The sequence below is a fragment of the Pseudorca crassidens genome, chromosome 4, assembly GCF_039906515.1.
Source record: "Pseudorca crassidens isolate mPseCra1 chromosome 4, mPseCra1.hap1, whole genome shotgun sequence".
Lineage (NCBI taxonomy): Eukaryota > Metazoa > Chordata > Mammalia > Artiodactyla > Delphinidae > Pseudorca > Pseudorca crassidens.
In genome coordinates this window covers 37,620,143-37,636,682 of record NC_090299.1, presented here as the reverse complement: position 1 = coordinate 37,636,682, position 16,540 = coordinate 37,620,143, and the positions used below count along the sequence as shown (strand labels likewise).

The window sequence follows — 16,540 nt, the reverse complement described above, 5'->3', positions numbered from 1 at the left end:
CTTGTCTCTCTCACCAGATGGGGGAGTCTCAGCAGGGCAGGGGCATTGCCGCTCTCCTCCAAGACTGTGGGGCCAGCCCCAGCACAGCCAATAATCACCGAATCTTGATGGAATGAGCCTGGTGGTTCCCAAACTGAGATGGGCAAAGGCCCTCAGGGTTTCCTCTTCTACTACCCATCCTGTCTTTTCTGTGGACCTCCAAGGTGTAGGTCTGATTCGAGTGGAGACTCCTGTTGAGGACGGCGGGGAATGGGGGTGTCATCCTGAACCCCAGGTCCTGCACGTGGTCACAGGGCCCACTCAGGGTCACAGTCTGAGGGTGCAGACTCAGAGAATCTCAGCCATGCCCAGAGGGCACTGGGAAATGTGACCAAGTAGTTTGGGTTGCCATGGTGACGAGGGGCACTCCCGGCTTCTGGAGGCAAGGGGTGAGAAACATTCTGCAGTCACGCAGGACAGTCTCTCAAAATAAAGCACTGTCCTGCCCCAATGACAATGATGTTTCTGCTATTGCTCCACTGCTGGGGCGACTCAGGGACTGGGGCCCACCAGGCATCCAATCGAGAGGAGGTAAGGACTCCTCTCAAGCAACGATTAGCAGAAAAACCTTGAGATTTGGAGGTCGAGTCCCAAACCTGAATCTCGGCTCTGCTACTCAGGAGCTGAGTGACCTTGGCTAAGTCAAGTAACCTCTCTGCGCTTCCGTTTTCTCATCCAGGGAATATGGTAGTCAATACCTGGCTGACTCAGTTGTTCTGAAGATAAATTATAAGCATTCCTAGCACAATATATTCAGTGTCAGTCGCCTGGTACATCATGTTGATACCATCGTACTCAGTCTGTGGAGGAGCACAGCTTGATTCAGAGGCCATTTGGAAAGCCAAGAGGACGAATCGTCTCTCATTTGGGTGGGCCAGCTCAGAGGAATGGTTTATGTTACCTTTAGGGGTTACAGGCTGTAACTCCAGCACCCACTCCCAAAGGCATCACTCTCCCAGGTAGAGCCGGCTCTTACCGGGTGGCGGTCCCCTGCCACATGGAGATGGGTGCTGGCGGCCTGACCTTCCCAGGGAGATTAATCTGCGCCCTGGCTCTGGTTGCAGGCGGCATCCCCTTCATCCTGACCGGCGAGTTCTTCCAGCAGTCGCAGCGGCCAGCTGCCTACACCGTGGCGGGAACCGTCAATTGGCTCTCCAACTTTGCCGTCGGGCTCCTCTTCCCGTTCATTCAGGTATGACCAACAAGGGGGCTCTTGCTCATGAGATCCCCTCCGAGTGATGGATGACTCATAACGCAGACGCTGAGCCTCTCTCAAGTGGAAACTCTATTGGCCCAAGGATGGCAAAAATGTAGTTTGGCCTAAATCCTTAATCCTTTCTCTCCCTTCTGCGTGGTGCGGGAGCTGCTCCTAAAAGGGCCGTCTCAAAAGAAGCGGGCTTCCCGTCGCTGAGGGTCTGCAGGGAAACCTCGGGGAGAATCTCAAACCTGCATTTTTACAGTGCACTCGTCCTGGTGTGAGACAAGGTCCGTGTCCTATCTCCAGGGCACGCTGCCACCCTGCCATGCACGTAGCATCCTCATTGTCGCCAGCATCACCACAGCTAATGGGGTCATTGTCCCAAGGGTGACCACCCTTGACAGGAGAATGATAACTCAGGAAACAGATACAAGTTCTTTTTGCATAAAGAATCTATTCATTCACTCACTCATCCATTCCACACATATTTACTGAGTCCCTACCTTGTGCCCGGCACTGTTTCAGGCAATGAGGATAGAGGGGAACTAAAGCCTGTGTTCCATGGTCTTGGAGCTGAAACGGGAAGCAACAACAGAGGTGGACATGCTATTTTAGGTGGGGCAATCAGGGATGGCCTCTCAAAGGAGGTGACCTCAGAGCAGAGACCTGAGTGAAGTGAGAGAGCAGCCTGGGAGTGGAGATGTCCAAGCAGAGAAACAGCAAGTACAAAGGCCCTGAAGCAGGGCCATGCTTGGACTGTGTAAGGAACAGCAAAGGGGCCAGTGTGGCTGGAACAGAAGGAACAAAAAAGACAGGAGAGGCAAGAAATAACATCTGAGAGTTCTCCAGGGCCAGGAACACAAAGACGAGGACTTTACAAGTGTTCCGCACAGAGCAAGGGGCCCAGCTACATTCCAGGAGGGAGGGTCAAGCTTCTCTGCCCTAATGCCCACCAGGGTTCCCTGCTGCCCAGAGAGCAGGTGACACCACTGGTGAAGGTGAGAATCCAACAGAAACCTCTGAGAAGGAACCCACCATCCATTTTCAGGGCCTAATTCAACCCTCCTCTTTTCATTAACTAGTGCCAAGCCCAGCACATTCCAGAGCCTCTGCTGCAGGCTGGGCTGAGTGAAGGTCAGTGGCCCAGCTGCAGGCCACGTGATGGGTACTCCTGCATCCCCGACTGTAGCGCAGTTACTCTGCACCAGCCCCCCTGCACGTGAATTATGAATTCACGTCACCCTCATGCAGCCCTGAGCTGCGGTTTCTCATCCTCTCCATCCTGCAGAGAAGCTGAGGCTCAGGGAGTAGATGGGGTCAGCCCCCGGTCCTGAGTCACTGTCCAACCCGGTGGCTCTGCCCTGCCCCCTCTTCCTCGTCAACATTCTCCATGTGCCACTCTGTCTCAGCCTCAGAGTTAGGGGCTGATGCACTTTGCAACTTTTCAAGCATCCTGACTCAGCTACAGCTGTTGCATCTCTGAAACGTAAGTGCCACGGGGAGGCCATGGACCAGAGAATTAGAGACGGTTCCTCGTTCATTTACTCCATCCTCAGGGTGCCTTCGCACGGCTGGGCCCAGAACACAAGTTGTCTTTTCAATTGACTTCAAACCTTAAATGGCTTTTTCCGCTTTGGTTCAAAGCCAGCAGAGCCAGGGGGTCAGTACAATATTCATTATTGTGGGGAAAATTCACTTTAAATCGCTTCCTTGCCAACGCACATCTCCCCACCACCCTTACAAGTTAAGTGAGATATTCTAGAGCCTTCACACAACCCACAACTAAGCTTTATGTGTCCTGGAAGTAGGCCACATCTTCTGAGCGATTTTGGGGGGGCATGAAAGACCTCTGGACCCCCAGACCAAAAAAGGGCATCTCACTTTCCTGCTGCAGTTTGGGAGTTAACAGCACTGACATGCCACTAATGCTAGTGTTTACTGAGCGCTTGCTGAGTGCCAGGTGCTATTCAGCCCTGTCAGTGTTGGGAGGTAGGGTCTGTATTTCTCCCTTTACAGACCAGGAGCCTCAGAGAGATGCTCAGAGAAATGACAGAGCCAGGTTTGAACCCCTTCTCTCACCCTCATCGGTACGACACGGGAGAAAAAACCTTTGGTTATAAGCAGATGACTCTTTTAAAAGCCCATTTGACCTGGGGTTGAGTAGTTAATTTATCTTTAAGCACACAGTCACACACACACACACACACACACACACACACACACACACATACCACACAAACCGCTCAGAGAGGTCTCCAGCTGAAATTGGATTTCTGTGACTTTTATTTCACGTTGTTCATTTGGCAAATCGTAGCCCATCCACAGCGTCTCCCAAGTAGAAATGCGGTACTGCATTTATCTTGAGATATTTTCTTAGTCCAGTGAGTCTGGCCGAGATTCATGCTCAGTGCATGCTAGCTCAACATACGCAGCTGGCTTACATGGCAAGGAAAGGGTAGAGGAGAGGACAGTGACCACAACTGGGCATTTACTATGTACCAGGTCACATGTGCAGTCACGCCACTGCATGGAAAGTCTTATCAGCCCCATGTATCAGTCAGGATGGGCTGGGGTTTGCTGCAGGAAGAAACAGCCCCCAAGCCTCAGTGGTGTTAAACCACCTGGGATAGTGGTAATGTTCACTGCAGGGGAGACTAGAGATTCTGCCCCACAGCTTCCCGACTCAGGGATGTTGGCTGGCAGGACCCTTCTCTCTGAAATAACTGCCCCCATGCCAGGTGGAGGGAATGTGGCAGGTCTCACACCTGCCAGTTAAGACCTTAGCATGGCAGTGACGTGTGTTCTGTGCAACTTTCCGTGATTGAAAGTCACACGACCACACCTTACTTAAGGGGAAATGCACTCTGCCTTGTGTCCCAAAGGGGAAGAGCCAGAAAGTTTGTGTCCTTCCCTGATGAGGGACTAGGGAGCTAGGGAGCCCACTTCTTGAGGAGGAAAGTTGGGCTCAGGAGTCTTTTTCATGGACGGTTGCCCTGCAGATAATTGTGACTTTGGTGTGCTTCTCGGAGGAGGTGAGCTCAGGGTCTTTCTACTCTGACATCTTGGCCACTCTCCAGGTAAAAATGAGACACAAGAAGAAACTGCACAGACTTTGGGGTCAGACGGCCTGACCTTGAACCCTGGCTTTGCAGCTCAGCAATTAGGTGAAGGGAAGGCTGGTCAAACTTTGCCCACCTTTGGTTGCCCTCTTAGCCATAATTTTCATTTCTATAAAACAAGAGAATTGCCCCACTTTTGCAGCAGGGCTCCCCAAAGAATGAGAGACACAGTCAAGACTTCAGTGCAGGGTCTACCCACAGACACTCAGGATCGGTTGCTGTCATGATCACTATTAGTACTGGGAAGGCTGTTTCCTGCCGTGCGATCTTAGGGTCACCTGGAAAGAGGAGACAGGACAGAAAAAGCAATCATGGTAAACGCTGGAAACTTGCACCACCCCTTACTGGCTGAGCCATCAGGACAAGTGGCCTCTCAAAGCTTGCCTTCTCCCCCTCCTTCCTCCTTCTCTCCCACCCATCCTGCCCCCTTCCTGCAAAATGTTCTTGATGGGCTGGGCTGGGCTGCCTTGACCCCTGGGGAGATTACTATCACTCTCTGTTTCTCTGCCCTCAGCCACAGGCTGCCTTCTCCTCTGAGAAGCAGAGTTCTTCTCCTCTGCCTTCGTCTTTGCTGTGGACAGCATCACTGGGTCCCTTGGGTCGTTGGTTGTAAAAGCCTCCAGATAACTGGGCTTCTGCCGTTAGCATCAATATTTTCTGGTTGGGAGAAAATGGCATGCAAATGTATGCCTGCTTGATTCCACTGGAGTTCTAAAATTCCTTTCGAGTTCAACAAAATCTGGAAGCAAGAAAACGATTCTTTTCAACTTGAAAAATATCCCAAATGCCTGTGCAAAGTGAGGGGGAAAGCTGATGCCAATCTGAGATGGTGGGCTCTAACGGCAAGCAAAACCGCCCCCGGCCTCTCTGGATGGGCCAGGGGATCCTCTGAGGAGAGAGCGTCTTTCATGCGCTCAGTGCCTGTGGGCGTCAGCATCGTGCTGCGCCCTGCAGGCGGGCACTGAACAGGAGGGCGCAAACCGCCTAACATTTCGGGAAGAACCGACACGACTCTCACGGAGCGGGTGTAGTTTCACGGGAGGAAGTAAGGTGGGGGGCTTAAGTGGGCTGACCAGTGCAGGGACCTTTCAAGCTGAGATTGAGGAAGTGTGTGTGCGGAGTGGGGGAGGGAGGCGATGCCTGGCAGAGAGACGGAAGATGCTGGCCGAAGCCCTGAGCAGGTACAGAGCAGGCATCCAAGGATGCCTGCCAAATCCCTCGAGGCGCTGAAGGTATGATAGGGATTTGGGGTTTATCCGAAGGACTCTGGGAAGCCACTGCATGATTTTAAGACACGATTCATTTTGTACTTTTAAAAGACTTCTTTAGCTGTCTGCTGGGAACTAGATTGAGGTCAGGGGCAGGAAAAATGGTTGCTAAGGTGATAGAAACCAGAACAGTGGTTAACTCTGTGGGGGAGTGGGGCGGGGGGAATGGACTAGAAAATGGCACAAGGAACTTTCTGGGGAGGTGGGAATGTTCCACATCTTAATAAAGGTGTTGGTTACACAGGGGTATACTTTTCTCCAAATGCATTGACCTATATGTACAATTAAGATCTGGGTAAGTTACCGTATGTAAATTCTTTCTTGATAGAAAGTTGTATGTTTTTTAAGAAAGGAAAAAGATGTTTCAGGGTAACGTCATCAGGACTTAGTAACAAAAACAGGCAGAGAGGGAGGAAATAGTCAAAGGTGATTTCGGACATCCGTCTCGGGCAGGCGGGAGGATGGCAGTGCCAGTTCTGAGAGCAGTGGAAGAGAAGCAGGCTTGCCCGGGACCGGGAGGCTGCGAGTGGGAGGCGTCGGCAGGGTAGTCAATGTGGCTTCCAGTGAGCTGAAATGCCAGGGCTGTGTCTACTCAAAGGCTCCTGGGCAGCACCAACAAGACCTTAACGGGACACGTGACAATGACGTGGAAGCCACAACGCATGCCAGAGCCGTAAGTCATCCCTAAGATCCCTGCCCCATTCTAACTTCCCCCAGAAGCATCCTAATGTTTCAGGTCCACTCTGCTCGTAAAGTAGAACAGCCCGGCCTTTCAAAGCTCTTTGCAGAATTGGTACAAGTGTAAGGCGCCTGGCTTCCCATCAGTTCTTAAGTGGTGGTCTGGGCCCTGACTCATCCGCGAGCTCGTTTGAATCACCAACGAACCAATGTTCCAGCTCCACAGGCGGGAGTGGAAACTCAGCAGAAGAATTCTGTTTTTGTCTCATCGTGAAAATCTAACTTGGACCACGTTTTGCACCTTCGTGCATCTCCATAAGAGTCCTCCCATTTCATTCATTTATCCCCTCATTGGACGTATTTATATTAAGAAAATGCTTACAGTGAGCCAGGCACTGTCTTAGGCTGAGGGTACAACAGAGAGCAGGGGACATGGATTCTGCCATCATGGAATTTACAACCCAAGCTGGGCTTGGGCACCAGGCGAGGAGATGAAAAGTTGGGGGGAGAGGGAACAGCAAGCACAGAGGCCCAGAGTCAGCAGGAATCATGATGGGAGGCAGGAGTGACCAAGAACCAATGTGAAGGAAGCACAGGGGGTTTTTGTAAATAAAGTTTTATTGGAATGCAGCCAAGCACATTCAGGTGTGTTTCATTGTCTCTGGTTGCCTTCCCACAAAAGCAGAGTTGAGACGTCCTGACAGACTGGATGGCCCTTTATAGGAAATGTTTGCCAACCCCTGGGCTAGACTTCCAGCCTGGAGATGCCAAGGGGAGGCTAGATTGGAGGCTACTGAAGGAAGGAAACACACCAGGACTTTTGGGAGGATCTGCTGAGAGGACAGGAGGTGTGACAAATGACTTTCAGAGTTCTAGCCTGTGTGGTCCAGCCTCAAACATCCCCCTCTACATTGTGCAGAGCCCCACAGAGAGGGAGGAAAGCCAACATTCACATCATACTAGATGCTCGGCACTGTTCTAAACACCCTGTGATTAACTTACTTAGGAAAAGAGTCCACACAAGACACTATGATGAGTTCTTGGGACCCAGAGAGGGGTGACATGTGCCTCTGTCCCCAGGGAGACAGCAATTGGGATGCCGCCAACTCGCAAAGAGTGGGACATGCCCTGTAGAGGTTTGTGGACATGCTTGGACCCAGTGTGAAAGATGAAGAGAAGGCTTCTAAGTCAGAAAGAGTCCTTCTGGTCAGTTCTGGGGGATGGAGCTGCTATTGCAGGAATTATTCATTCTAACTCAGAATGCGTTTTGCTTTTGATTATCTGTTTGATGGCTACTTCTAAACTGAACCCAGAATTACACCAGGTTATCATTTTGTTACCTCTAGAGCTCATGGCTTTTGGTGACTAGATTTCTAGGCAGTGCCCATGCCTCTCCCCCTGTCCACACCCAACAAGGCTGATATGCAAAGGAATCCAGGACTAATTTGTCAGAGCTCATGAGTTTGTTCCCAGCACTGTACTTCGCATCTACTTTCCTTGTTCAGGGAAGCTGGCAGCTCTAAAGAGCGGCTGTGTTTTCACATCATTCTGATAAACTGGAGTAGAAGAAACCTGAGATTTCTCTTTATTCTCAAGGATCTTTTCCTAAAAGTTGCACTTTGCCACAATTGCCTAATATTTTTAGCATAATTTGGTGGTATAGTGCATTCTCAAAAGAAAATTTGTTTCTCCATAGTAAAGAATATGGAACACTTTCATGATCATTTGTAATAACCCAATGGGTGTATTCAGAGAAAGGATGTAACTATAGCTTATAACACTTTCATAAGTTGGAGAAGGAAGTTTACCCAGGTGAGAGGGCCAGACACCTACAACTGATGAAGTTCTCCTGTTTCTACTACTTCTATTTCCTCTGAGGCTCCCAGGGGATCCTCAGGTCCTCAGGGTCCTGCCTCTACTTCCAGACTGGTCCTCAGCTGAACCACCTGGGAAGGTGAGCCCTGCATCCTGGAGGATTTTTTTTTTTTTTTTTTTCTTTAACGAAAGTGCTTACATCTGACTCCAGCTTTAGAGCTTTCTTTTGGTAAGTTTCCTTTTGATACCTGTTCACCATGAGTGAATTACTGCTTGGGTTTAGGCTCTTTCATTTACACTATTAAATGTATATTTATATATGTATATTTTAATTATGTTATGAAACACATTATATGCAAAAGAGTATGAACTGCATCATATACATATCGACTGAAAAAAAGGCACAACCTGAAAGTTGAGAGTTATGTTTTATTCGGTGGACAAAACTGAGGACTTAAGCCCGGGACACAGCATCTCACATAGCTCTGACAGACTGCTCTGAAGAGGCAATGGGGGGACCCAGGATATATAGGGGTTTTTGCAACAAAGACCAGGTAGTCGGAACATCAGAAGATTGCTGTTAATTAAAAAAACCCAGATTATCTCAAGTTAGGAAATTTGGCGCTTTTCTGTGTATGAGATGATGCAAGAGTCTGGGCTCACTGAAATCATTCCTTTGATATGCACCTCAGCTGTCGGGGCCAGCATCCTGTGTTTTCTCATCCTGAGTTTCCTCAGCATGCAAAGCTGGGGAGGGCTACAATGTCTGATGATTTGATGGCGGGCATTCTGTTTCCATCCTGAGTTCCCTCAGGGCTCACCTTCAGAGTGGCTGTCATGTGATGGCTTGATGGTCGCAACACCTTTTGTTTACTGATATGACAGGCAATATTTTTCTTTCATATATACAAAGAGAAAAATTGTTATTATTGTAATTATAGAATGCATTATATTTAGAAGTAGTAGGGAAAATCAGTGTAGTTAGCCAACTTAAGCTATTGCAATGCCCTGGGTGCCTCTCCCCAATCCCTTAGCAGGGATTTTGTGCTAATTATTCTCTAGGTTTTCTTTAGGATTTGACCCCTGTATGAATGTGTCCCTTAACAATCTAGTGTTTTGCTTTTCCTGGTTTTTATATTTATACAAAGAAAATCATCCTGAAGGTATTTTCTGTGCCTTGTTCTTTTACTCAACATATACTGTTGAGCACCATCTGTGTCATATGCCCGGCTACAGGCCGTTGTTTTTTACTACTCCGTAGAATCTTTTGTACGAACGTACCCAATTTATTTATCCCTTCCCTTTTCCATGAGCATTGGTGTCGTCTCCCATTTCCTTGCTCTAGAAATAGTGCTGTTATACAACATTGTAAATCTATACTATACTTCAAAAAAATTAATTAAAAAAAAAAAAAAACCGGGCTTCCCTGGTGGCGCAGTGGTTGAGAGTCCGCCTGCTGATGCAGGGGACGCGGGTTCGTGCCCCGGTCCAGGAAGATCCCACATGCCGCGGAGCAGCTAGGCCTGTGAGCCATGGCCGCTGAGCCTGCGCGTCCGGAGCCTGTGCTCCACAACAGGAGAGGCCACAACAGTGAGAGGCCCACGTACCTCAAAAAAAAAAAAAAAAAAAAAACCACTTCGTAGTGCTACTACGAACATCCAAGTACAATGCACAGGAGCTTCCGTGCTGACGGGAACGTTGGCCGTCTGCTATGCAAAGCGGGAGCCACCAGCCATGCGACTGTTGAACACTTGCACGTGGCTAGTGCAACCGAAGAACTGAACTTTTAATTAATTTAAATTCAAACAGCACCACTCCAGAACAGATCCACGCTGAGTGTCATTGCTGGGTCATAGGACATGCACAGCTCGCCTTGACTTGGTCAGGCCCAGGGATGCTCCAAAGTGGTCGTGGCTATTTACAGTCTCAACTCTATCCACAGGTATGAAAACGCGTGTTGCTCATCAACACTTGGTACTGTCATTGTCAGGTTTTTCACGTTTTTGCCAATCCGATAGTGTGAAATGGTATAAAATTATGGCTCTAATTCCTATTATCCCAAATTACTAAAGGAGAATGAGCACCTTTTCACAAGCTTATTTGCCATTTGTAGTTCCTCTTTTGTGAAACGCTCATTCATACATTCTGCCATTTTCTCTGTTAGGTCATCTTTTTCTTATTGATTCATAAGAGTTGTTGTTTTAAATTTGGGGTACAAATTCTTTGTTTGCTATGTATCACAATACTTCCATTTGTGCCTCTTGTACTCTTTGTATGGTACCCTATTTTGTTTGTTTGTTTTGTTAGGGCAAGAAATTGTGACTTTATTCGGAAAGCCAGCAGATCAAGAAGGTGGTGGACTAGTGTCCCAAAGAACCATCTATGTATGGTACCTTTTGATGAACAGATGCTCTTAATTTTAAAGTTGCCAGATTTATTTTTTTTAATTTATGAACTAAGCTTTATGAATGTGAGTATTTTACAGAAAACCTCTAATATGATTTTGTCCATTTTACTAATGGGGAAAACAAGGCCCACACCAGTCGTGGGTGCTTCCCAGGGTGCCATGATGAGTTGAGTGTTTGACAGAGTCAAATCTGGAGTCAAGGTCTATTGCTTCTTAGGTAAGGTCCTTCCTGCAACAGATGTGCTGCCTAAAATCTCGCTCGGGGGACACTGGACTTACCCTCCCATACCAACCATACTTCGGAGGGGTTGAGTAACTTCTCAGGAGCAGTTGGGCAGAAAGTGAATTTCTGAGCTGTTTTGATGTAAGAGAGGAGACAGGGAAAAAGTGACATGTATATCCTCTGTGCCAGGCACTTTGCCAGATGAACTGCAGTGAATGAATTTGCCCAAGAGAGGCAGGTATGGAAGTGATACAATGGCCTCCATATCAGGCCAACCTGGGTTCAAATTCCAGACACGGCCCTTACCAGCTGGGTAACTGCAGGCAAATCACTTGCCCTTTCTGATCTTCACTTTCTCACCTGTAAGAGGTTAGGAAGATCTGCTTTGCAACTGCTATTGGGGAAAACTGAAGGATCCCAGTAACATTTATCTGCCCACGCACACACACACACCCCCCAGATAGGGAGTCCTGGTAAACAATGGAGAGAGTGTAAGCTCCCAGCCGGGCCCACTTCGGTGTAAGTCCTGACTCTCATCGATCCCTACGTGGCTTTGGACATGTTTCAGAAGCTCTCTAATCCTCAATTTCATCTCTTGTAAAAAGGAAAGTGGCTGTATCATCATAGTGTGGGCTATGGGAATCGGATGAGATAATGTCTATAATATTGCTGGTACCCAGGAGGTGCTTAATAAGTGCATTTCTCTTCCCAGATTAAGTGCAATCACAGCTTGCGGTTGATTGCCAGGTTGCCACATGACTGCTGGCACGATATATATTCCAATAACTTGGCCCCTGAGGGTCCTGAGGTGGGCAGTGTCCTTTCCCAGGATGCCTGCAGTACCGCACGGTTCTTGGCTCAATTCTGTGAAGTGGTGAGAAAAATCCTGTTGCCGCACATTGGGTCTCTTGGGAAAGGAAGTGAAGCAGGTGGCTGCTCCACCGGTGTCAGCTCTGCAGGTGACAGAGGGGTCCCAGGCAGCTCCACGTGTGGCCCGGGGTAAGCAGGGAAGCTCTCTGAGCCTCAGCACATTTACGTATTCAGTGAACATTTGTGAATCTCCTACTATGTGTCAAGGAGTCTCCCAGGTTCTGGAAATACAAGAAAAATAACAACTCCTGTCCTCGGGCAGCTTACCACCTGGTCGGGGAGAGGGTTAATCAACAAGAGACGATCCTGCTGGGTAGCGGTGGATGGTTTAAAGAACAATGAAGCAGAGTAAGTGGAGAGCTGGGGGAGCCCTTAGAAACAGAGGCCAGAGAGAACTTCTCTGAGAAAGAAAGCCGAGATGAAGGGGAGTGGGAAAGCAGGATGTGCAGACATGTAGAAGAAGATTATTCCAGGAAAAGGGAAGAGCATGTGCAAAGATCCTGAGGATATTGGAGGAGTGTCAGAAAGGCAGTGTTGTGGGAGCAGAGAAAGAGAGTGGGAGAGGGAGGGCAGAGAAGTAAGGGGGCCATGTGGGTACTGGGCTTAGAGGCCATGGTAGGGACTTGGGCTTTGCTCACCTGCCTTGGGATGTCATGGTGCATTTGGAGCAGAGGAGTGACACGCTCTGTCCTTTGCTCAACAGAATCACTGTGGCTTCTCTCTTGAGAATAATCTTAAGCTGGGACACAGGAGAAGCAGGGAAATCTGTTGGGAAGCTGTACTAACAATCCAACGCAGAGATGATGATAGCTTGCACCAAAATGGTAACAGGAGAAGTGGTAACAAGTGCTCGGATTCAGAATATATGTCAAGGTAGAGCTGACATGATTTCCTGATGTATCAGATGTGGGTGTGAGAGATAAAGATAAGTGTTTGGTTGGCTTAAGCAAATGACAGGATGGAGGGGCCATCAACCGAGGCCAGGAAGACCAGAGCAGGAACAGGTTTAAAGGCTCCGTTGGGACTTGGTAAGTCAAGATGCACATTCAGCATACAAGTGAGGATGTTGAAAGCCATATTGAATATATCTCATTTCATCTTTAAAAGAATATGTGGTATAGATCACCATGTTAGAAATGAGGAAACTTCAATCAGTGCATTGAAGTTCTATCCTAAATGACACATCTTAAGTGTTGACACATCATGTAAATGATGGAGCCAGGATTTGAATTCTACCCAACTGACTATAGAGCCCACCCCCTCCCTTCTCTGTTCCACTCATGGAATCTCTGTGGACAAGTGGGAAGGCACATGCACGCCCAGCCAAGTGCTCCCAGGTGTGGACTCTTTACTCCATCCAGGACCGCTCTATGGCCTCCACAGGGCAATGCCTCATTTAATTCTCACAACAACCTATAACTACCATTATTATCCTCATTTTTCAACGGTGGAAACTGAGGCACAAAGAGCCTCAGGTTCAGTACATGGTGCATCTAGGATGTGATCCAGAGATCAAGTTCTTCAACACTATGTCATATTCCAAAATTAAATGTTTGTCAAATCAAAGAATAGCATGTAATTGACTAAAATCAAGATATCGCTTGCTGTGAAGTATCATTCAAAGACAGTGTCACCTTATCTTTGAATCAGTAGACGTTTGTTAAATGAAAAAGGCACAGCCCTGACAGCTGGAACCTAGAAAGCCTTTTATTTAACAAACATTTATTGATCAACTACTATGAGCCAGGCACTGGATAGGAACAGGAGCTACAGAGGTGACTGAGTCCCCCTGCAAGCTCAAGGTCTAGTGCAGTGGGCAGGGTCATTCCAGTGCTATAATCAGGATACATAAAGTGATTGCATTCAACATTTCTCTTTTTTTCTAGTCTCTCTTATTTGTAAGAAGCCATATGTCTCAGAGCAGCAGTGAGTTACATCTTTTGCATATTAGAAAAAATGGTGTTATCTTGGCCTAGCCTATGCTCTGGAATTTTTTTATGAACTGGGGAATTTCACTTCCCTTTTGACATTGCACTTTTCTCATGTGTATATTGGAGGGAGGAAGAATGTGGTTAATGGTAAATATGAACTTAGGATAAGATTCAGCAAGTATCACATTTTGCTTTCATGATGAGTAATTTTTATATGCCTTGTTTTCAAAATAAATAAATAAAGACTGCCATTTCCTCATCTTTACCAGGGTTTGAAGCTGATTCATTTGTGTCTCATGTGAGAACGTCTCATGTAGACATTTATAAGGCACATTTACCCATAGAGCCAGCCTCACACCTGCAGTGTTTTATCCAGGAACATTGATACATGAATGGGAAACTATTTTTAAAAAATCAGGGCTTCCCTGGTGGCACAGTGGTTGAGAGTCCACCTGCCGGTGCAGGGGACGTGGGTTCGTGCCCCAGTCCTGGGGGATCCCACGTGCCACGGAGCGGCTGGGCCCGTGAGCCATGGCCGCTGAGCCTGCGCGTCTGGAGCCTGTGCTCCGCGGCGGGAGAGGCCGCGGCGGTGACAGGCCCGCGTACCGCAAAAAAAAAAAAAAAAAAAAATCACAGCCAATTTAGCAATTGTCTTTTCTGATGTTTTTTGTCTCTGCCTTCCCACAGAAAAGTCTGGACACCTACTGTTTCCTGGTCTTTGCCGCAATCTGCCTCGCAGGTGCTCTCTATTTGTATTTTGTCCTGCCTGAGACCAAAAACAAAACCCATGCAGAAATCAGCCAGGCATTTGCCAAAGGGAACAAGGCCTACCCACCAGAGAAGAAAATTGACAGCTGAACCTGATGATAAACAAATGGAAGGCCTGAACCAGACTCCTCCTCCACACTGGAGAATTGTGTCAAAAAGAGGATTGTCTGAATGGATGATCTCACCATTTTTGGAAACGGAAGAGTCCCCCTGCAAGTTCAACCTTACTAAGTATTTAAAAATAAACCTTTGCTAACCTAACATCGCAGCCATTTGGGGTTTATTCACAGCTGAATTCCCCAAACTCTTCTGGCAGCTGGAAAGAATCACCCTATGTTTCAGTGGACCCAGCGTTCTTCTGTAGACATCCATGGCCTGCCTTCTTCATGACTTGCCCCATGGTTTCAAAATGAAATTGGGGAAATAGCATTTGAATGGTTTCTCAAAGAATAACAATGTAGTCCGACAGAGAACTCGATGGACTAGAAATCCAGACTGAGTTTCCAGTCCCAGCTCTGCCAGAAATAGCCTTGAGCCACCCTCAGCCTGGATCCTGAAGCATCCAAGGACCCTTGGCTTTGATCCTGGATGAAGGTTTTCATACCTCCTAATAAATGCCTGTTTCCAATCTTTAGCTGTACCTTGTGGATCTCAGACTCAGGAGAGGCTGATACCAACCCACCACCCTCCAGGTCCCGTCTCTCCAAGGCTGTCCCGTGGGGCTCCAGAAATATCTTCACCTCTGAGTATCAGATGTGCTCACAGAGGGCATAAAGGGGATCAATATGTAGAAGACCTAGAGACGCAGACATAAGAAGTAACTTCCCAGAAGCTGAGGCAGGGACTGCAAATTTAACACTGTTCAGTTGAAAAAAACAATGTTAAGAATGATTCTGAAGTTAAACCTAAGCTTGGAGGAAAGGAACACTGTGATTGATTAGTGATGTCTGCCACAGGTATAGAGTGAGAGTATCACACATGCTTTATGTTTGCCAATCTTAGAAGAGATTTACCTGAAAGACGATGTATTAGTCAGGGTTATTTGGAAGAACAGGAATATATATATATATATATATATATATATATATATATATATATATATATATATATATATGTATGTATATATGTAATTTATTATGAGGAATTGGTTCACACAATTACAGAGGTTGAGAAGTCCCACAATCTGCCACATGCAAGCTAGAGACCCAAAAAAGCCAAAGGCCTGAGAACCAGGGTAACCAGTGGTGTGAGTTCTACTCCAGGTCTGAAGGCCTGAGAAGAGAAGTGCTGATGGTGTAAGTTCCAGCCCAAGGGCTGGAGATCAGTGTCCTAGCTCAGCCATCGGGGTGGGAGCAAATCCTCCCTTTCTCCACCTTTTAGCTCTATTCAGGCCCTCAGTAGATTGGATTCCCACCCACATTGGGAAGGGCAATCTGCTTTACTCAGTCTACCAATTCAAATACTAATTCCATCCAAATTACCCTTGCAGACACACCCAGAAATAATGTTTAACCAAATATCTGGGCATGCCTGATCCTGTCAAGTTGACACACAAAATTAAACATCACAAGTCCACCGCTTGTCAACTTGGCACCTATATGCATCTCTTTAAATCAGACTCCAAACAAAGACCATAACGAGGTCCTAAATCTGCCTAACATGATAGAACTATCCTATATTCAACCAAAAGTTCACTAACCCCTTCTCCAGAAGAGGAGGTAAAGGCCTTGAGTGATGTTTGCTCTTCTCCTTGATTCTTCATAACTGAAATGCTATGAGGTAAAATTAACAATACTTAAGGACTGTGATATAAAGTCAATACATCTTATGTTACATGGTGAGGAAATAAAAGAAAGAAAACGAAGATATTGTTAGATCTATAGAGAGAAATATAAACCTGTTCATAAAGTGAGGAAATACTCGTGATAATTACAATCTTCATTCTGTAACTGGTCATATGGTCATAGTTGGTATTATCACTACCTCCTTCCACTTTTTGTATTCCCTTGGCCTTCAGCAAACACCTCAGCTGGTCCTGGTTCTTTATCTGGTAGGGTGACCCAAACCTTCTTTCCTGAAGGATCTGGGCCATTATTAATCCAGTGACAATTGGGTTGTTATAGTTTTTCATGACCCTTAATCACAGGGCTTGGTAATACTAATGATGCCCTAAGGGATCTCCTGTTTCCAGACGTTCTCCCTTACCTCCACTGTGGAACAGTCA

At 47.2% G+C, this 16,540-nt stretch overlaps 1 protein-coding gene across 1 annotated transcript in view; it reads left to right on the top strand.

Moving 5' to 3' along the window:
• SLC2A9 (solute carrier family 2 member 9) overlaps positions 1–14,950 on the top strand; it is a 179,467-nt gene extending 164,517 nt beyond the window's left edge. The window contains exons 11-12 of the mRNA XM_067735514.1: positions 1,104–1,231; positions 14,236–14,950. Coding sequence (XP_067591615.1) covers positions 1,104–1,231; positions 14,236–14,406 — 299 coding nt within the window. The 3' untranslated portion in view covers positions 14,407–14,950. The remainder of the gene's footprint in view (positions 1–1,103; positions 1,232–14,235) is intronic.
• The last annotated feature ends 1,590 nt before the right edge of the window (positions 14,951–16,540 follow it).